The 22194-nt window shown below is 39.4% G+C and overlaps 2 protein-coding genes and 1 long non-coding RNA gene across 4 annotated transcripts; 2 read left to right on the forward strand and 1 right to left on the reverse strand.

The window, feature by feature from the left end:
- Positions 1 to 10332: 10332 nt before the first annotated feature.
- LOC126592607 (uncharacterized) lies at positions 10333 to 10748 on the reverse strand. The gene is made up of 2 exons (XR_007612720.1): positions 10663 to 10748; positions 10333 to 10499 (listed from the first exon to the last, which is right to left on the reverse strand). It is a non-coding gene; the product is annotated as an uncharacterized LOC126592607 (long non-coding RNA).
- Positions 10749 to 12473: 1725 nt separating this feature from the next.
- On the forward strand, positions 12474 to 15973 carry LOC126591771 (peptidyl-prolyl cis-trans isomerase FKBP16-4, chloroplastic). Of its 2 annotated transcripts, none has more exons than XM_050257450.1 (10): positions 12474 to 12697; positions 12807 to 12953; positions 13173 to 13228; positions 13387 to 13442; positions 13862 to 13919; positions 14025 to 14099; positions 14707 to 14796; positions 15142 to 15219; positions 15507 to 15600; positions 15697 to 15973. In XM_050257450.1, the coding sequence occupies exons 1-10, from the start codon at positions 12619 to 12621 to the stop codon at positions 15705 to 15707; spliced, it is 744 nt and encodes a 247-aa protein (XP_050113407.1). In that variant the 5' UTR covers positions 12474 to 12618; the 3' UTR covers positions 15708 to 15973. The 2 variants fall into 2 exon arrangements, with proteins under 2 accessions (XP_050113407.1, XP_050113408.1); XM_050257451.1 differs by having other exon boundaries at positions 12476 to 12697; positions 15560 to 15600.
- Positions 15974 to 16070: 97 nt separating this feature from the next.
- On the forward strand, positions 16071 to 18613 carry LOC126591770 (wall-associated receptor kinase-like 20). Its single transcript, XM_050257449.1, has one exon. The coding sequence runs from the start codon at positions 16550 to 16552 to the stop codon at positions 18446 to 18448; it is 1899 nt and encodes a 632-aa protein (XP_050113406.1). The 5' UTR covers positions 16071 to 16549; the 3' UTR covers positions 18449 to 18613.
- Positions 18614 to 22194: the final 3581 nt, after the last annotated feature.

Raw genomic sequence — 22194 nt, forward strand, 5'->3', positions numbered from 1 at the left:
ATTACAACCCACAAAGCTCGAAGCTTTCTCCAATGGCGTCCTGCAAAGATTATCTCTAGGTTATCCTCCCAATTACAGCTCTTCACGTGCAATCTCACCAATAAGACGCTGGCATCCGAGCTCTCTCAACTCAAGTCGAACCCTCTCTTTACGGCCTCCGTTCCTGTCCGACGCATTTCTGGTCTTCCCAGATTACCAGTGGAGTTGGGATTGATGATATTGTTGCACAGCATGGTGGTTTCGGCGTGGTTAATGTCAAGCTGGTCGATTGACTCTCACAATCTCGGCCTCCTCGTCCTCCTGTTCCTCACTGTCCTCATTTTCCCGTTCTTCCACAATCTCGGCCTCCTCGTCCACCGTGTCTGGGTCATTCTCTTTTCCATTATTGTCAGAACCCTTTCAATATTATGGAATATTTTGACAGACACAATCGCGGATGAACGTGCGAAAAGAATATTTTGACCATACTTTCTTGGTCTCTGGTGCTTTGAGTTGTCATCCAGAGCTTTACCCAGCAAGATAAAGGAATTCAGACATAATGATGCCAAGCTGGTTATCATCCCACAGGTCCCAACACCAACCAGGCCGAAAGCAAAAGCACTGACAGAAGCAATGCTATTGGCAGATTTAGATCAAAATCCACTGTGCCTATGTAGAAAAAGAAAAAGAAAGTGAAAAGAAAAAGAAACAATGGGGATTCCCTGGGACACAGATGAGAAACGGCTTAAGGAATATTTCAGGAAGTATGGAGAGGTGGTGGAGGCTGTGATCATGAGGGATCATGCAAAAGCAGAGATAAGATTAATGTACTTATCATCCCTTCTACCATCTGCAAAAGAGAAAAGAAGATAGAAACAAAAGCAAAAGTAAAGCAGAAAAGGAAAAGAGAAAAGAAGAAGAGAGGCACATAGGACACTGCAAAAGTAAGGAATAAACATCTCACCAGCATGATGTAATTTATTTTATCTTTCGGAGACATTTGTATAAACCCCATCAGAGGGTAATATGTATAAACCCCATCAAAGGGTAATTAAAAAAAAAAGCCCAAAATAATGGGCTGCAATGTTTTGTGAAGAACGAAGGCCCATAAGCCTAAAATAGCACCAACCAGGTCATCAAAAGTACGTCCAGTACTCCATAATTATTCAGCAACCCGCCGCTATTACCACCAACCAAGTGACCAAAAGTACGCCCAGTACTCCAAATTTATTAGGCAACCCGCCGCTATTACCACCAACATGAGATGTACAACCCGAACTCTAATTTGGCAACTAGCCATTCATGCCACCAACCAGGTGATCAAAAGTACGCCCAGTACTTCATATTATACATGAGCATTACTCATATCAATCATACATAAACATTCATGAGCATCACTCATATCAATCATACATAAACATTCATGAGCATCACTCATGTCAACATTCATGAGCATCACTCATGTTAACATCCATGAGCATCACTCATGTCAATCAAACATTCATGAGCATCACTCATGTCAATCAGCTTCAAAAACTTCATTTACAAAAGCTCTAGCTTCAAAAGCTTCATTTACAGAGCTACAACTTCAAAAGCTTCATTTACAAAAGCTCTAGCTTCATTTACAGAGCTCCAGCTTCAAAGCTTCACTTACAAAGCTTCAGTGCAGGGTATACAAATACCGCCTCCGAACAACCGTCACTTCGGCCCATACATAGATTCAATTTGAAGTCTCCAGCCAACAGACTCTATTGACCGAAGACTTGGGGGACTACATTATGTACCATATATTGGGCTCAACTGGGCCTCATGAAAAATACTTGAGGGACTTAGCCCATTATTTATGTATTAAGGAGCGAGCCCCTATTCTATAAAAGGGACTCCCTCACTTTCATTAGAGAGCACCCATTATTCATGTACTGAGGAGCGAGCCCTTATTTTATAAAATGGACTCCCTTACCATCATTAGAGAACAACCGCCTTGCCGTAAGCATCACTCCTAACCCATTACTTATGTATTGAGGAGCGAGCCCTTATTTTATAAAAAAGACTCCCTCACCACCATTAGAGAGCATCGCCGCCTACTGAGCAACCGCCTCGCTGCGAGCATCAACTCTAGCCCATCATTTATGTATTGAGGAACGAGCCCTTATTCTATAAAAGGGACTCCCTTACCACCATTAGAGAGCATCACCGCCTACTGAGCAACCGCTTTGCTGCGAGCATCAACTCTAGCCCATCATTTATGTATTGAGGAACAAGCCCTTATTCTATAAAAGGGACTCCCTCACCATCATTAGAGAGCATCAACTCTAGCCCATCATTCATGTATTGAGGAGCGAGCCCTTATTCTATAAAAGGAACTCCCTCACCTTCAAACGCCACAAGCCGAGCCAACCAAGGCAATATAAGCCACGAGCCGAGCAGCCTCGCTGCGTGTGCTACTTCTAGTTGAGCGTCATTTCAGATTGAGCACTGCCTCATATCGAGCATCAGTTCAAGACAGCATCTAGTTACTTCGGCCTACACATAGACTGAATTTCAAGTCTCCAGCCAAAAGACTCTCTTGACTGAAAACTTGGGGGACTACTGTTTATACCATATTTAGGGTCTCGTATTTAGACCTTGTATAAATACTCGGGGGACTTAAATATAATTATGTAATAAAGGAAGGGGCAAATATGTAATTAGGGGAGGAGCCCTTATTCTATAAGAGGGCCCCTGTTTATACCATATTTAGACCTCGTATAAATACTCAGGGGACTTAAATGTAATTATGTAATAAAGGAAGGGGCAAATATGTAATTAAGGGAGGAGCCTTTATTCTATAAAAGGGCTTTATCACCCTCACAAACCCTAAGCTTCCTCACACCCCCTAAGCTCTAAGCTCTTTCTCTCCCTCTTCGACAGAGAAATATAATACAATCAATGTGGACGTAGCCCAAACCTTGGGGTGAACCACGATACATCTTGTGTCATTTACATTTCATGCAGATTCACGGTCGGATTTACGTTGTTCCAAAGCCTCCGGTTTTGTGCATCAACAGATATAATATTTCGGGACGGGCTGTGACAGATAATAATGGGATTGTATCCATTGAAATGTGTTCCTAAGTAGGGAGGTTGTTTAGGACTTACAAGCTGGTCTGAATTAAATTAATAAAGAGCCACTTTGGTTCAAATGTATTCACATTATAATTCTTTACCATGGTTTTCATCATTAAGTTGGTGGTGTTTCTTCATTCCTACAATGAGGTTACATTGTCAACTTGACGTCGTCCAGCACATTATGGTCATTTAACTAGTTAGTTATTGGGTCGTGGTGTGTCATCCTACGTCTAAAAGATCAAAACCCTTTGATATTTGCCCAATATAATCATGAATATGTCATCCTTTAGGTACCGTTTGGTACGCAGACAGGACGAGACGGAACAGGACGGGACAGGACGGAACGTGACGGAACAGAGGTTCCATGTTATGTTTGGTACGTGCAAGACGGAACAGGACGGTTGTTCCAGTCTGCGTTTGGTACGCGCTGGACGAAACGAAACCAAAAGATTAAATGACTAAATCACCCCTGTTTTGTTTGTTGTTTGGTACAATGTTTATGCGTAGTACATGGCTGAAGATATGTTATGCCATGAATTCTATCTTTTATAACAATACGATGCTTAGCTTCAATATGGTTGAAGCTTATCGGATCAATGATGTGAAGAGGCAACATTCAAACAATATGATAGTACTAGTGTAAAATTATGAGTCTCTATTTTACGGAAGTAGGCTTTCCATACATGTTTACATCTCAGTAGTCTTTAAGCAATAAAAAAAAATTACAACAATCATTTTAGCAAAATGTCATCAAATTGTCATCAAACAATGAATTGGTAAAGTACCAAAATAAGAATGGAAACATATCTATCAAAGGTTATTCGCATTAACTTATGCCATTATCCATTATGATTGTTATAAAGCAAAAACTAAATCCAAGTGCTGTTATCTAAACCAATAATTATGTTGCAATTTTAGCTAACAAATGTCCCACTCAATCAGCAGACATTTGAGATTAAACCCGCAGACATTTGAAATTAAACTCCATGGTGTGATCCTTCTTGGTGTGATACTGCTGCATTTCTGTGTCAAACCCTGAACTCGAAATCTCGAAAACTCGAAAAAGTGAGCCAAAAAGCTCTTACCCAGCTGAGATCAAGCAAAAATGGAAAGAACCTGGGTCCTCAAATCCCACAATAACTCAGCCACATTTGCCCCCCCTTCCCCTAATCCTTATCACAAGCCCACAATCCCACCTTATTCTCAATCCCAAATTTACCCAGCATACAACCCACAAGACCAAATCTCTCATGCACTCCAATTCCGATTGCAATCCTTCTAAAACCTCACTCACTGAACAACAATACCAACAAGGCAGCCTATACAAGTACAGAAGGTAAAAGCTATGCAATTCACCACCTCGTAATCATCCTACTCCCTGTAAAATTATAAGAGGGAATTCCGATACAAGAATCAGCATGCTAACTTGTAGGCATGAAAGTTAACAAATTCAGTTATCTGCACCAATATATAGATAACAGATAGATTAACATATATCACAAGCTTCACTGTTATCCAAATTATTTGTACACCAAGCAATCCCTCATTTGTATATATCATACAAAGTGAATTCCAATTCCATGTCGTCATTTTTACTCCATCCCTTCTTTGGCCAAATTCTCCAACTCATATATATAAACAAACAGTATATAGATTAGGTTTTGATAAGCCACAGGCTCGCAACCATAGAAAAACCAGTCGATACCACTAATTTTTCTTACATTCTTCTTCTTCCTCATCTTCTCCTTATTTTCTTCCATTTTTCATTTTATCTACCCTTCCTAAGTCCTAACAGACCCAAAAAATCCACAACCATGGCTGCCACTCTCTCTTCCCTCACATTGGGCACTCCCTGATATTCCGCCATGCTCGTACCTCCTTTCTCCAATGTTTTAAACTCCCAAACAACAACAACAACAACAACAACAAAGCCTTTTCCCACTAAGTGGGGTCGGCTATATGAATCCTCGAACGCCATTGCTCTCGGTTTTGTGTCATGTCCTCCATTAGATCCAAGTACTCTAAGTCTTTTCTTATGGTCTTTTCCAAAGTTTTCCTAGGTCTTCCTCTACCCCTTCGGCCCTGAACCTCTATCCCGTAGTTACATCTTCGAACCGGAGCGTCAGTAGGCCTTCTTTGCACATGTCCAAACCCATTTTGTGTACGTGTTGATGCTTCACCGCCCAACATTATGTGCCATACAGCATCGCCGGCCTTATTGTCGTCCTATAAAATTTTCCCTTGAGCTTTAATGGCCTATGACGGTCACACAACACGCCGGATGCACTTTTCCACTTCATCCATCCAGCTTGTATTCTATGGTTGAGATCTCCATCTAATTCTCCGTTCTTTTGCAAGATAGATCCTAGGTAGCGAAAACGGTCGCTCTTTGGTATTTCCTGATCTTTGATCCTCACCCCTAACTCATTTTGGCCTCCATTTGCATTGAACTTGCACTCCATATATTCTGTCTTTGATCGGCTTAGGCGAAGACCTTTAGATTCCAACACTTCTCTCCAAAGGTTAAGCTTCGCATTTACCCCTCCTGAGTTTCATCTATCAACACTATATCATTTGCGAAAAGCATATACCAAGGAATATCGTCTTGAATATGTCCTGTTAACTCATCCATTACCAACGCAAAAAGGTAAGGACTTAAGGATTGTTGATGCACAAAATCAGTAAGGACTTTGGTACAACAGAAAGTATTAAGTTTGTGATCTTCGCTAGATTGCTCTGGTCATTAGTGTGGATAAGTATGTAAATAGATAGAGATAGGAAAGCAAACACAAGATGTACGTGGTTCACGCAGATTGGCTACGTCCACGGAGTAGAGGAGTTCTCATTAATTGTGAAGGGTTTACACAAGTACATAGGTTCAAGCTCTCCTTTAGTGAGTACAAGTGAATGATTTAGTACAAATGACATAGGTTCAAGCTCTCGTCTTCACTTGCCTTATCTGTCTCATAGGTAGATGTGGCATCTTCTCTGGAAGTACTCTTCCTCCATCCAGGGGTGGTATCTTTAACTGGTGGAGATGCACAAGGTAATGTATCAATTTCACTTTAAGCTTACTTGTAGTTTCAGGATTGGTCAAGCGCGATACAAACCATGTAGTAGGAGTCCCCCAAGTCGCCGAGCTAGGGGATCTGCTGAAAGAGGCGACAGACAAGGTAAGCAATCAGAGCTCCAAGCAATCAGTCCTAGATCAGAAGTTTGATTTCAAGTTCCGGCTGATTGTTCTCATTCTTCCTATCTTGCAGGCAGCATGAAGGATAAAGAGAAGAAAAGAATAATAGATGATATGAGATACTTTTGCTTTTGAAGAAGTAACTTTCCACATGCTTATTCTTGAACTAGGCTGGAGGATTTTCTGGTTTCCTCCAAAGTATAAGGCCGACTGAAGAATTTGAGGGTCAAAACAAGTCCATCAAATCTAGAGTACGTTCGACCCTGCTGATATGGGATACTTTTGCTGTTGACAAAGTAGTGGATGTATCGACACGTGTTCTGTTATGCTTGTCTCCACATGCTTTTTTGTATCCTTCTCACTTTCCCTATCTGTTCCTCAGGCAGATGTGGTATCTTCTCTGGAAGCATAAGATGTTGAAGATGAGTACTCGAGAGTAATGCCAGGTAAGTAATCAGGTAAAGGGTTCCAGGCAATCAGTTCCTGACTAGAAGCTTGATTCCAAGTGCTGACTGATTGCTCTCTTTCTCCTTGTCTTGCAGGTAAGAACAAGGCCAAAGGAAAAGACAAGGAAAAAGCATGATATGGGATACTCTTGCTTTTAACCTTGATGATATGAGATATTATTGCTTTGGTGTAGCTTGTTTGCAGAGGGATTATCGGGGGGAAAGAAAGCTGAGTATTTCGAGAGGCTTCGTTGGGAGTGCCCTCTCAGATATGAGGAAGGGTTGAACATTTTTACAGGTCTGCCTGTCCGTTGAGGATGAAGGTCGACATATATATGAGTTTCCCTAACAACAAGTAGTAATGTTATTCCTTTACCCTGCTTGGTCATAGCACGATAGTGGGAGCTGCCAGCTTCACGTGTGTCAGAGCACTTTGAAAAAGTGGTCTGTGGTATCTGGAAAGCTGATGTTGCGTGTGAAGATTACAGACAAGCTTTATCCAAGAAGATCTGGCTCTCGAAGTTGACAAAGCGGTGCCTCTTCGATTTTCGAACAAGCAATCCTGTCGGGGATCTGGCTCTCGAGATTCGGAGAACGGTGCCTCTTCGATTTTTGAGAGAGCAATCCTACTAGAAGTCTGGCTCTCGAGATTCGGAGAACGGTGTCTCTTCGATTTTTGAGAAAGCAATCATGTTGGGAGTCTGGCTCTCGAGATTCGGAGGACGGTGCCTCTTCGATTTTGGAGCAAGCAATCTTGTTGGGAGTGTTTTCTCGAATGTGAGTAAAGGTTGGGCATGTTTGCTAGTCTACCTTGCCACGGAGCACAGAGGTTGACACATAGGGACTTTCCAATTATCCAGCAGTGGTGCTGTTCCTTTACCCTTGTGGGTAATAATATGGTAGCTAGACCTTCAAAATTTATGTGTCTAAACTTTGTTAGTGTTGTTTCTTTGCTATTTTTTTACCCTTCTTGGTCATAGCGATGTAGTGGGAGCTGCAAGCTTCACGTGTCTAAACTTTGTCAGAGATCTTTGGCAAAGTTATCTGTAGTACCCATGAGCTGATAGTGCATGTGGAAAGTGGATGATTGAACAGTAAGATTCACGTGCTTTCTACTTCACCAGAAATCTTCAACAGAATGCCCGTAATTTCAGCAAAGCTGAGTGTGCATGTGACAGGTGCTGACAAGGCTAAGAAAAACAGGTGCCTCTTCGATTTCTGAGATCGGCTCTCGTGGTCTCTGAGCAGCCTAGCTTTTGAGAGAGCAAGCGCCTCTTCAATTTCTGAGATCGGCCTTCGTGGTCTTTGAGCAGCCCAGCTTTTGAGAAAGCAAACGCCTCTTCGATTTCTGAGATCGGCCCTCGTGGTCTCTGAGCAGCCCAACTTTTGAGAAAGCAAATGCCTCTTCGATTTCTGGGCAGGCGCCTCTTCGATTTCTGAAGCTTCGTCGAGTGCAGATTTTTATAGAGGCTGGCATTAAGTTCCAAAGCACACTTGAATCTTCACTAGTAGAAGCTCCCTTCTTGCACTTCTAAGATCTTGATTTGTCCAACCTTTTCTCTCTTCAACACCTTTGAAAATGTCTGGCCCCTCCGACCGTCGTTTTGACTTGAACCTTGTTGAAGAGGCAGCCACGCCTTCTCCAAACAACATATGGCGCCCATCCTTCTTATCCCCTACTGGTCCTCTTACCGTTGGGGATTCCGTGATGAAGAATGATATGACCGCTGCGGTGGTGGCCAGGAACCTTCTCACTCCCAAAGATAACAGACTACTTTCGAAACGGTCTGATGAGTTGGCTGTTAAGGATTCTCTGGCTCTAAGTGTTCAATGTGCAGGTTCTGTGTCTAATATGGCCCAACGTTTATTTGCTCGAACCCGCCAAGTTGAATCATTGGCGGCTGAAGTGATGAGTCTCAAACAGGAGATTAGAGGGCTCAAGCATGAGAATAAACAGTTGCACCAGCTCGCACATGACTATGCTACAAACATGAAGAGGAAGCTTAACCAGATGAAGGAGGTTTTACTTGATCATCAGCGGTTTGTGGGTTTGTTCCAAAGGCATTTATTGCCTTCGTCTTCTAGGGCTATACCGCGTAATGAAGCTCCAAATGATCAACCTCCGATGCCTCCTCCCTCTAGGGTTCTGTCCAGTACTGAGGCTCCGAATGATCCCCCTCCGGTGCCTTCTCTTTCTGGGGCTCTACCGACTGCTGAGACTTCTCCTAAGCAACCTTTGTGAAGGCTCCCTCTTGTTTGTTTATTTTGACTCATGTATATGTACATATTTGTAACTTATCGGATATATCAATAAATAAGCTTTGCTTCATTTCAACATATTGTGTTAAATACACCAAAGCCTTCTTCATTGAGTGGGGTCGGCTATATGAATCTTAGAACGCCATTGTGCTCGGTCTGTGTCATGTCCTCCGTTAGATCCAAATACTCTAAGTCTTTTCTTAAAGTCTCTTCCAAAGTTTTCCTAGGTCTTCCTCTACCCCTTCGGCCCTGAACCTCTGTCCCGTAGTTGCATCTTCTAACCGGAGCGTCAGTAGGCCTTCTTTGCACATGTCCAAACCACCGTAACCGATTTTCTCTCAATTTTCCTACAATTTCGGCTACTCCTACTTTACCTCAAATATCTTCATTCCTAATCTTATCCTTTCTCGTGTGCCCACACATCCAACAAAGCATCCTCATCTCCGCTACACCCATTTTGTGTACGTGTTAATGCTTCATCGCCCAACATTATGTGCCATACAGCATCGCCGGCCTTATTGACGTCCTATAAAATTTTTCCTTGAGCTTCAGTGGCATACGGCGGTCACACAACACGCCGGATGCACTTTTCCACTTCATTCATCCAGCTTGTATTCTATGGTTGAGATCTCCATCTAATTCTCTGTTCTTTTGCAAGATAGATCCTAAGTAGCGAAAACGATCGCTCTCTGGTATTTCCTGATCTCCGATCCTCACCCCTAACTCATTTTGGCCTCCATTTGCACTGAACTTGCACTCCATATATTCTGTCCTTGATCGGCTTAGGCGAAGACCTTTAGATTCCAACACTTCTCTCCAAAGGTTAAGCTTCGCATTTACCCCTTCCTGAGTTTCATCTATCAACACTATATCGTCTGTGAAAAGCATACACCAAGGAATATCATCTTGAATATGTCCTGTTAACTCATTCATTACCAACGCAAAAAGGTAAGGACTTAAGGATGAGCCTTGATGTAATCCTACAGTTATGGGGAAGCTTTCAGTTTGTCCTTCATGAGTTCTTACGGCAGTCTTTGCTCCTTCATACATATCATTTATAGCTTGGATATATGCTACTCATACTCCTTTCTTCTCTAAAATCCTCCAAAGAATGTCTCTTGGGACCCTATCATATGCTTTTTCCAAATCTATAAAGACCATGTGTAAATCCTTTTTCCCATCTCTATATCTTTCCATCAATCTTCGTAAGAGATAGATGGCCTCCATGGTTGAGCGCCCTAGCATGAACCCGAATTGATTGTCCGAAACCCGTGTCTCTTGCCTTAATCTATGCTCAGTAAATTCATATCATCTAAGCACCATAAGATATTAGTAAGAATTTAAGAAATTTCAAATTGGAAATATAGCAACATTCGAATATCACCAGTGGGGTCTTACATTTGTTTGCTCCGTTCTTCACTTCTAATTCAGAAATCTCAAATTGGCATGTTAAATCTATGCACTCGCACTCCCAGTTGCACAAATCTTAACAAAACCCAGTAATTAACAAATCAAATCTGATAATTAACAAAACCCAGTAATTAACACAACCCAATAATTAACAAATCAACAACAAAAGATAAAAAAGAAAACCCCAATTAATTAAAACCCAGAAAACTTTCAATCAAAACGCAAAACAATGAAAAAAAACTGAGATTCATCAAGCTATCAATCGCATACCTAGGTTAATTTGCAGCACGACAGTTGTGGGTCCGTGCTGCTGCGTGCTGGCTGGGTGCAGTCGACGCCTACTGGAGAGGATGAGGAGGAAGCCCACGGGAAGAGAAGGGCAGCGGCAGAATGAATGCAGGACGAAGGAGACGGAGAGATTGAGGTCTGAGGAAAGAGACAATGGGAGAGGGGCAATTTTATCTTAAAATGTTATAATTTTATGTTCCACGGATGTGGAACGAGTTGTTCCAGGGGGGTGAGGCGGAACGAAAATTCACCCAAAACTTGTCCCGTAGAACAGCCCGTTCCATCCTTTTTAGGCGTACCAAACGTGGGACGGAACGTCTCGTCCCACTCCGTTCCGTCCCGTCCCACGTACCAAACGCTACCTTAAAGCACCTTGACGTGGAGAAATAGTTAATGTAGCAATTGGACTAAGCCTATCAACCTGAATTTTAGGAAATAATCTTAAATAAAAAAGTTTGCGAGAACAATAGATCGATATTGGCCAATCTCAAAAACACCATTCACTTTTGAGACAAGAATAGTAAAATAACTATTAGTGTTAGGATACAACTAACCGCACTGAAAGAAATCTTGCACAAAAGCAATAATATGCAAATCAATAATATCCCAACAATTCTGATTGGATTTTGATACTTTTGAAACCGACCAAAATCAAAGGGAAATTTTATTTGAACTCATATATAACCACTTTTTATACCCAACTTACCCTTTACACCCATATTATTTTTAATGAAAGAATCAATATATCTTTAAACCCAATTTTATACCTAAATTACCCTCACAAACCCAATTCAAAATGAAAATTTATCTTTGCATCCATTTAAAAAATAAAATCCCAATTGAATAATTTGGTGAAGTTTCTACTTGTTTAGAAATCTTCCATATACTTTCTTGATATCCATGTCCCCGTGATTGTATTTGCATAAGCATAAAGTATATGCTTTCATATGTCTATACTTAAAACACCATAGAAAATAAACTAATAATAACTTTTCTTTCTATGCAGATATTGTGATATGCGGCAATTAGGCAGGAATACTAGGGGTATCGACGAAGCTGCCATAGGTATAGACAATGGTGATGGACAATTTGTGTGGCCCGTAGCGGTGGAGGATGAGCTTGCCAAGCTCTACCATGGAGATGATGTGTTATATTTAGAGGTGACTTATCGTCGGGAACACTCACCTCCTTCTCAAGCTGGGAAACCACTTATTTTCTGTTGAAATATTCAACCAAGAACAGAGTCTTAAGTCCAAGGTGAGGCTTCGCCACCACCTACATGGTGAAACCAACCCCCCCCCCAAACCCATCTTCTCAACTTTCAATGTTGATGGCCGTGAATTGAAACTCAAAAACTCATCTTCTCAACTCTATAAAAAATAGAAATCAAGTGAACAAAAAAAAAAAGCATTTCAATGTAGGATCAACATAGGGTTTTAGCCAACGTAGGATAATGTAATGTTTAATTTGGGTGTGGGTTTATTGATAAATTTTATTTTGTTATTAATTTCATCTTGTACTTAATGGTAATCATGCAATAAGATAAAAAGGACAATTCACATTTAAGGTTTAAGTTAGATGTAGAAAGATGTTATATGAGTTCAAATAAAATTTTCCAAACCAAATCGTGTCCACCCAAACCGTAAGTGCCACTTACTTAATATGTGTCATTCTATCTGTAGCACCAATTTATTAATGAAAAGGAAAAATTGAACCTGCTAGAATGCACCTTCCAATAATATTTGTGACAAACATTAACTATTTTCAATTGGGGCGACACACCTTTGTTTGTGACCATAAGTTGTGGATGAAATAGGGTGAGTGAGATCCTCTCTCTCCCCTATCAAAACCAAACTCTCTCTCCCTCTCTCGAAAAACCAAACCGCTGAAGGCCTAAAACCAACTGATTCTCCAACGGTCACTCTAACCATTTGCACCATGGAGCTTTTCCTTCTTCCTTATCACCATCACAACCCAACTCTGCTCCACAGGCCTCTCTTCCCACAACCCATCACAAGTACCTCTCTCTGTCTCTCTCTCTCTCTCTCTCTCTCTCTCTCTAAAAGCTTGTCTTTTGGGGTGCATTGAGACTTCTAATTTACCAATTTTATTTGGGTTCTTCACAGGCAACAGCAAGAGATTCCCCAAGAGGAAGTCACATGTGTTGCCATGTCAATGCTCACTGCCTTCCTCAGATGATTCTGCACAACCAACCAACCAAATTACACCATTTGAGGGCAGGAGGGCTTTGATTGGCACTCTCTTAGCCTCAGGTTTTTTCCTAATCTAACTTCTTCCTTAAGCTTTAATTTCATCTGGTTCAAAGAAAAAAGATAGTGAATTAAAATAATTTTGAAGCCAGAATTGAAGTAGAAGTTCTTGGTAATTCCAGTTGGGTTTTCTTTTTATTTTATTTTGGTCTTTCTATATCTTCATATGATACTTTATAAACTGGTATATTGACTTTTGTTCTTGTTTTTTTAATGAGTCAGCTGCTGGCATTTATGTGTGTGATGGGGCTGAAGCTGTTAGCACAAGTAGGAGAGCTGTGAGTTCTGAAATTTTACTGTGTTTTCGAAATCTTTTATCTTTTCTATCGGATATATTTTAGTGATTATTTCTTCTGGCATTTTAAGTTTGAGGAGAAAAGAAGGAAATCTTTGTTTTGATGATTCAAAGTTTGTGACATTCATTTATTTGCTGCAGCTAAGAGGAGCGAAAATACCCGAGAGTGAATTTACAACCCTTCCCAATGGCCTGAAGTTAGTAAACTATCATTACTTCTAACATCTCTTCTCACCCTTTAAATTTCGTCTCTCTCCTTTTGTAATCCATATTCATCGTATATGAGCTAGTGTTGCCTTTCATTGTAGCTTTCATGTTGATGATAGAAATTCTCTCTCGAATTCATAATTTTCTTATCTAGCTTAGAGTGAATTTTTCTAGAGTTTTCGAAGCTCTGTCTCTGATTATAATAGGATACAAAGTACTGCATTTAGCTCATAACCCACTATTCCTATCGATAAAAGTTTCAACAGGTTTATTGACTTCATCTGTGAAAACTTAATTAGCCGACCCCAATTAGTGGGAAAAGGCTTTGCTGTTGTTGTATCTGTGAAAACTTAATGGCTTTTTCAATACACAGAGTAATACACTGATGGTTTTATTCTTCTCTCCTCAGGTATTATGACTTGAAGGTCGGGGGTGGAGTTGAGGCGGTGACAGGATCCCGGGTTGCAGTATGGTTGTGATCAAGTTAAATTTCAATAATTGAGTATACATAAGTAATTCTGTCTCCTAGAATATTCCAAACTAAGCATGAAAAGGTATCCTCATTTTTGCAGGTTCATTATGTTGCGAAGTGGAAGGGTATCACTTTTATGACAAGTAGACAAGGACTTGGTGTTGGTGGAGGAACGGTGAGATTTGAGTAGTGCTGCTATTCACATTTACATGTAGAAATAAGCAGGCACCTTCAAATTTCCTTATAAACTTAGGATAAAATGAAGCAACCAATTTTACGGTTATATGATTTAACTTCTGGAATAACTATCTTGACCATAAACCAAAACTTGGAACATTGTTTTGCACTCATATGTATAAAATGGTTCTGCTTAATAAAAATGCACTGGAGTTCGGAACAGTTATATTTATTCAGTTAAAGTGCTAACAGTGTTAACATCCCTTCTTGCATATGATGAACCACCAGTTATCTGATTCTCATTGATACCTGCTCATAAATTTAGAAGGAATTACTTAAACCTGGTCTTAAACTCTTGACCAAAAATGTCACTGAATATATCACTTCAGATTTTCAATTGTCTCCATGAAGCAATTGTTGGAGATTGTGGAATCTTAGTTTAAGGAAAACTTAATCTGAGCTTTAAGTGTGTACATATGTTAATTATGATATAGAAAGGAAAAATATGGCATTGAAGACTAAGCAATCTCGCCCAGTATTGTTTGAGTCACATGTGTGTGTTTCTTATATCGTGCACTTTTAACATTCATGCTTGGATGCTGCAGCCATACGGATTTGACGTAGGCCAATCTGAGAGGGGATCAGTCCTTAAAGGATTAGATATTGGTGTAAAAGGCATGCGGGTAGGAGGCCAGGTGAGATTAGTTTATTGGCTTAAAATTTATTTGTTTTTACACTTTGTGGAAGAAAATTAAAGTTCTTACTTCTTCTATGCTGTTTAGTAGTAAACCTTGAGTAGAATACTGTCATGGAGTTGATTTATGCACAGAAAAATAGTTTTGAGTCTCAAGTATGTGCTGGAGATATTTTGATCTTTATGATGAGGAAATAGCAGCTTGAAGTCGATGGCATTTTCCTCATTCGACTAGATCACTTAAAACAACTGCAATAACGACGCCCTCTCGTTCTTTTCCTTTTTGGCGCTCAGCTTGATAAGTACCCCTTTGGGTTCCTTTTTATTTAAATTATTTATTTTGCAGCGATTGCTAATAGTTCCTCCCGAGCTAGCATATGGAAGCAAAGGAGTACAGGAAATTCCTCCAAATGCAACCATAGAGGTAACAAAATTTCATCTACAAATCTCCTAAAGGACTTCATCCTCAAATCTCACCGCATCTCTCTTCTTCTCTCTTAGGCTTATTCTATGGTAATAAGTATAAATACACGTATGTACCGCACTCCAGACGTTGTTCACAATCAACTTCCTTTGCCATTCTCTTTCATACAAAGTGTAGGATTCTAAATGTATTTTTTCTTGTATTTCTTGGAGCTAATCTATCTCTATCGCTGTTCTCTTTCGCGTTGTGATTATATTCTTTTCATCTTTTTGATACCTTTCTTTCAGGGGCCCTTCCCTATATTCGTCTTCACTGTTCTGTATATTCTTTTTATCTGCAGTTGGACGTTGAACTACTCGCCATTAAACAAACCCCATTTGGGTAAGTAATGGATTCCGTGAAGTTTACTTATCCACTTTTTGTGCTCATATTAGAAGATACGTAGCAATTGTTTCGTCTTGTTGCTCTCTTGTGCAGGTCTCCTGTAAAAATTGTTGAAGGTTAATGAAACTAAGCTCTTCCTACTGATTGTCATGCCTCTTGTGTAATTTAAATGAGGAAACATTATCTTGCTATTCTCTTCATTGTAAACCGTAAAGGTGTCCTTTTGTTCGACACTAAAACAAGGGTACCTGCATAAATGATACAAATATCATTAGCGTTGTAAGTTTCATTCAGAACCTCGAAATACTTTTTCGGAAATTCTCTTTTTTGGAAGTGCTTATCCTTGAATGATCAGATCATCGTTTTCTTATTCACGATTTTTCTTTATATTTGAGTCACTTTCTTGTTATGAATCTTAAATCTTTCCTCTTTTATGCAGAACATAGTTTTTTTCTGCATAATTCTGTATTCTGCATCGTTCTAACTTATCTCGTCGATGATACACGTGTACATTTATCCGAGAACAGAACATTGAAAAAATTCTAGCTAGATGTGATTAGCCACTACGTTATGGAATTATTTCTTTTATTTTTCTAATAGATTTTTATTCTCCAATTCAGTGATTTGTTCCTCAACTTAGTGATGGAAAGCACAAAAGTTGATATATCATTAGTTTTCCCTAATGCCTTTGTAGTAAGAGCTTTCCTTAAGTAGAGGTCATACTATAAAGGAGGAATCCACTTTATTCTCTTGTTGTTTCCTTTTTTTAACTTTTGACAAAACGATATTTTAAACTACTCCATTCACGAGAGTGGAATTCAAGCTTAGTGTAACGAGGCATTCACACTTCCCTAGCCAACCTACTTAACCTCGTGTTGTATCCTTTTATTTACCCCATCTTTGTTTCCCATAAGCTTTTCATTGCTCCTCCTTTGTTCATGCAAATATGGTCACCAAGGCAAACATAATGCCAGGCTTCCTCTGCAGCTTTTTCTTCATCATCCTTTGCGTCGATTTTCGCTGCTCCTCCCAAAAGACCTGCCCTGGGTGTGGCAGCATGAAGGTTCCGTACCCCCTAAGCACAAACCCCGACTGTGGTGACCCCAACTACTCTCTCCATTGCGATCCTTCCTCTAAGAAACTCTACTTTGATGCCCTCAATGGAAGTTACTATCTTGTGCTTCAAATCATGGCTCTGTATCAGCGTATGGTGGTACAACCGTCACCATGGCTGCCCGGCAAATGTGTTACTCAAGACTTGGTGGTGAGTGAGGGCCTCTGGTTGAATCAGTCACTTCCTTTCAACATCACTTCATCGAATACTATCTTCCTCTACAATTGCTCTCCACGGCTCTTGGTATCTCCTCTCAATTGCACTCCATCTAGCCTCTGTCACCGGTACTTGGAAAGCTCAAGACACATTGACACAAACCGAGCACTACAGTGCAAAAACAGGCTTAATCTTTGCTGCACATTTGTTGCCGGTGGTATGCCTTCAGCATACAAGATTCGGCTTCACAACTCAGGCTGCAAAGCCCTCAGAAGCATCCTTCATTTGGATATAAACAAGCCTCCGAGCCAATGGGAAGAGGGGTTGGAAATTCAATGGTCACCTCCACTTGAACCAATTTGTAGAACACAACTTGATTGCTCTTCAGCTTCCAAATGTTCGCCTATTGGTTCGAGGAGCGTCTCACGCTGCCTTTGCAATAGAGAGTACTATTGGGATCATCTTCTTGGCACTTGCTCAAGGAAGAAGAGGAACACGAAAGCCGGTCTGAGCCTAAAGGTCTCGATTGGGGTAATCTCATTTTTCGTTGTAGCCGCAGTTGTAGCAATAGTCACGGTGAAAAGATCCTGCAAATTCTCGAAGCAGGAGAAACTTACCAGGGCAAGAGAGGACATTTTGAAGAGCAACAATGATGGGAAATCGGCTCGAATGTTTCACTTGAAAGAAGTGAAGAAAGCCACCAATGGTTTCTCCAAAGACAGACTTTTGGGGAGTGGTGGTTTTGGAGAAGTGTACAAAGGAGAGCTCGAAGATAGGACTCTCATCGCCGTCAAGTCTGCGAAAGTTGGCAACATCAAGAGCACAGAACATGTACTAAATGAAGTTGGGATACTTTCCCAAGTCAACCACAAGAACCTGGTCAGACTCTTAGGCTATTGTGTGGAAGCTGAGCAGCCATTGATGATCTATGAGTACATCTCCAATGGCACTCTCAGTGACCATTTACACGGTAAGTTTTCGACATTTCTTGACTGGAAAACTAGGCTCAGAATTGCCGTGCAAACTGCTGAAGCATTGACTTATTTACACTCCGCCGCGCACACTCCCATCTACCATAGAGATGTCAAGTCAACCAACATACTTCTGGACAGCGATTTCAACGCAAAAGTTTCAGATTTCGGGCTGTCCAGGTTGGCTAGTCCGGGGTTGAGTCATGTCTCGACATGTGCTCAGGGAACATTAGGATACTTAGACCCCGAATATTATCGGAACTACCAGTTAACTGACAAGAGTGATGTTTATAGCTATGGAGTCGTCCTGCTTGAGCTTTTGACATCACAAAAGGCCATTGATTTCTCGCGGGATCAGGACGACGTGAACTTAGCCATTTATGTGAGAGTAAGAGCCAACAATGGTGCAGCTATGGAGGTTGTGGATCACCGGCTGCTCAGCGAGGAGCCTTCGGGGAATACAGTAGCGAGTGTAAAGCTTTTCTTAGAGCTTGGACTTGCATGTCTGAGGGAAAAGAAGGGGGAGAGACCAGCCATGAAGGATGTTGTTCAAGAACTCCATTGCATAATTCAAGCTTTAGATGAACAAGTGGTTCATAATTAATGACATTATTAGTTATCGTCATGAAATTTTATCAATGTCATATGTAACTATAGTACTAGTAGAGTTTGAAAATGTTCTGTCGTAGCTTGTTATGTTGTTAGATTGTAGCCTAAATTATTCATGGTCACATGAATAGATATATTTTAACGTGTTTTAGTGTCAAAATATCATACAACTTTTCTTTACACACTCGATATTGAAGGAGAGATAAATCGAACAAAGGTCATCTCAAACACAGGAACGAAAGCTCATAACCAACTTAAATCGCTAGCCCCTTACAAGTATCATGCAACTTAACATACATGTAAGAAGATAGCATATACATTGTGTCAACAAAGGATAATATGTGTAAAGTATTTCTTTGAATATTCATGTTGTAAAAGAAAGGAGTGGAGATGAAAGGCAAAGAATCAGTGTTTACGCAGCCCACAGAAGCCAAAAGTAGTGATTCCATTCCAAAAAAGGAAGAAGGAAGGATGGGCTTTGAATGGAGGGAAGAAACAAGGGCCCTTGGGATCAGATGCTTTCTTTGGATTTTGATTGGTTGACATGGACACAGAAAGCAAGCAAGCTTTTTCACAACGACAAAAGCATTTTGCTTACAAAGTTCGAATATAAAAGTTATAATTATAATAGGCAAATGGTAAATGAGATTATCTTAACTTTTCATTTTAGTTTTTGAGATTTAAAATCGATAGAAGTGGTTCATGATATTGTCCACCGTTAATCATTTTGGTCCTTCTATCAAAAATCTATTTTAAATTGAAGAAGCCACCAGTTCAAGTAGAGGAGAAGATTTAACAAAACTGCCTTGTATTTAAAGAAGATTTTTCACAGAATGACCAAAATGATTGACAATAGACAATTTCAGGGACCACTTCTACTGATTTTAAATCGCAAATATCAAAATGAGGAGTTATACCAATCTCAATGATCATTTTGATTAAAAAGCAATAGAATACTCATGTTTACTTTGTTTGAGAGTATAGTGAGTTTTTAGCTCGATTATAATTTGTGAGTAGTTAAAGTTGTGGAGTTGTGGTTAATGCAGAACATCATTAAAATGCAGACTGTTAAGTGCTCTTGCTTATTCTAAATCCACCAAACTTAAGTGGAATAGTCACTTGAAAAAAGATTAATTTGAGATTGAAAAATAGGGAAAGATTGTATGAGAGGCTAAATAAATCAAACGAAAACAACAGACAAGATTAAATAGCATTTTGTGAACGGGTAAAAAAAGTATTTGTTTATTATTTTCCTTATTTGAACTCAAAATATCTTGCACCAAGGTAATTAAAATAGAAACTAAGCATGCTTAAGACGGATTAATAGTGTTGGCAAGGCAATATTAAAAGGAAACGTTATACTCATGGATGCAATAATAATGTTACAAAAAAATAATGTGATTTCCAATGAGATTTAACTAGTCAAAAGGGGTCAAGAGTGGGCATGGTTATAAAGATAAAAAGCCACTTTTTAATTGGGATTAGTCAAAAGCACAATCCCATTACATTGGCTTTTATTATAATGCTAAGTAGACTAAATTTGCAAATTAAATAAAGTGTCATCAATAAAAAAATAAACATGTTAATCAACACTTCAGTAATAATCCAATTATCAATATCTATATAATTTAGTTTATAAAATTTGGTCTACAAATCTAGTCTGCCTAGTATTATAATAGGGTTGACTACATTTTATACCTTTTAAGTTTTTGGTGATCTTCAAAATGGACCATAAGATTTCAACTTTCCAATATTGCATTGAAATTGTAACAATTTACACCTCTTGTCTCATTGAGCTTCTACATCATCTATTAAATTGATAAGTTTTTTGGTTAATGTGGTGCAAATGAGGTTTACATGATAACCCATATAAGAGTATTAAGCTAAACCGACCATCAGTTTCAACGAATTATCATACATCAATCATACTAAAGATACAAATTAATACAATTTCAATAATTGGGATGTAATATGAGAAAGTTGAAACTTCGTATCCTATTTTAAAAATAGTTTCAAATTTAAAAGGTATAAAATGTACTTTAACCCTATGTAATATGAAACACTATTGTTCTCATTTATGCAATGTGATTATTATAGTTCTGGGGACGACATTGAACTAAAATCAATTGTTTTTGTTTTGTTTGCGTAAATATAAAAAATCAATACTAAAAAGCACTAAACCGAAGTAGCAGCGCATAATGGGCCATTTGGACATCTCTTTGATGATACACGCCAAATTTTACAGAGCTTCACAAAGTGGAAAATCTCTTTTGGATCACAAGATGCGAATAAGGTGGCTCATCATCTAACCACATTAAGTTTAACTCTTGATCACCCAGTTTTATGGTACGAGAAACTTTCTGATTTAATTTATGATTTTTTGTTGGAGGATAGTATTAGTAGTTAAGTTGTTAGTGCAGGACAATCTTTTACTCTTCAATCGGGCTGATCTCTGACAAAATTTGTATCGCGATCCATTATTAGCATCCTATTTTCCATTTGTACGTATTTCTTTATTCAATGAATATCGTACTTGACCTAATAAAAGAAAGACCACTAACACGAGTACTATTAACAATTTTAGTTTTATGGATTGACAGAGTGAGTGAGATACCATAACAACCCACAACTTCTACATAAAGAAACGAAACGGCACGCGTGATGCGATTGCCATTTTATGCTCGCATAACCTTTTTTTGCAGTGGAAGGATAAATTGGTAATTAAAAACAACCGCAATAACTTGAGTGGAAGGTGAAAAACAAACACTTCCTTAGCACAAAGGATTATGGATCAGTGGGATAATTTCAGTCCCAATAAAAAACAAACTGGATTCTATGAACTAGCCCTCTCACCACGCTTTCACACGCCTATCAAGGCGTCGGCTTTATTGTTGATCTCTAATCGAACACTGGGCCAAAATTCTTTCTCCCTCACCATCGTTTGTATAAAATAGAACATGGTGTAGACAGACTTCCAGTTCTAAAAATTGCCGTCTAGGGCTTGATTAGGCACTAGGTAACTAGCCACCCTCCCGATTAGTTCCTTAACGTTTGAAAATTAAGAATGTGCAGCTAGACTCGCTTAGGCATCTATCTAAACCACCTAAGCGCCGACCTAAACCCGTCTAAGCACACACCTAAATTGCGACTCTCATTTAAATAGAAAATCGATAACTCTCATTTTGCTTTTTATTTCCTCAATAAAATGTAAGAAACTTGTTAAATACTTGGACAAACACTCATTATATGTTTGTTCCCCATATTTTCAATATATTCTAATACTTTATAATCTATATGTTACTTTATTTTACAATTTATGTATCCCAGTATATTTGTGTGTGTGTGTGTGTTTTTTTTTTTTTTGAACAAACAATATTATATACGTTAAAGGGGAGGGGGGTTAGCTTAACCTCACAATGGGCTAACAATAATGTGGTTCAAATTTCCATTTGGCTAGAATTGAACTTAAGACCTCTCACTTACAAGTGAAAATGAATATCACTAGACAGTAATACTAAGTGGTAATTGTGTGTGTCTTTAAGTATAAATAGACAATTATTATACAATATATAATAAATTACTTAAATCCGCCTAAGTCCCACCTAGCCGCCTGGGCAGAGGCTTAACCGCCTAGGCATTAAGCCTCGGCCCACTGCCCGAGTACCGTCCTCCAGAACCTTGCTTCCATGCCGTAGTAAAATGCATTACAGCATGGCTTATTCTCAACTTGGGTTAAACGAG

Source organism: Malus sylvestris, chromosome 12 (assembly GCF_916048215.2).
Source record: "Malus sylvestris chromosome 12, drMalSylv7.2, whole genome shotgun sequence".
Lineage (NCBI taxonomy): Eukaryota > Viridiplantae > Streptophyta > Magnoliopsida > Rosales > Rosaceae > Malus > Malus sylvestris.

What these genes read in the sequence shown, in the direction of transcription:
- LOC126591771 (XM_050257450.1), top strand. Translation starts at nt 12,619, where the DNA reads ATGGAGCTTTTCCTTCTTCCTTATCACCATCACAACCCAACTCTGCTC. An exon ending in TTGGTGTTGGTGGAGGAACG is followed by an intron (nt 14,100 to 14,706) that starts GTGAGATTTGAG and finishes TGGATGCTGCAG; the next exon opens with CCATACGGATTTGACGTAGG. An exon ending in CTCCAAATGCAACCATAGAG is followed by an intron (nt 15,220 to 15,506) that starts GTAACAAAATTT and finishes CCTTTCTTTCAG; the next exon opens with GGGCCCTTCCCTATATTCGT.
- LOC126591770 (XM_050257449.1), top strand. Translation starts at nt 16,550, where the DNA reads ATGGTCACCAAGGCAAACATAATGCCAGGCTTCCTCTGCAGCTTTTTC.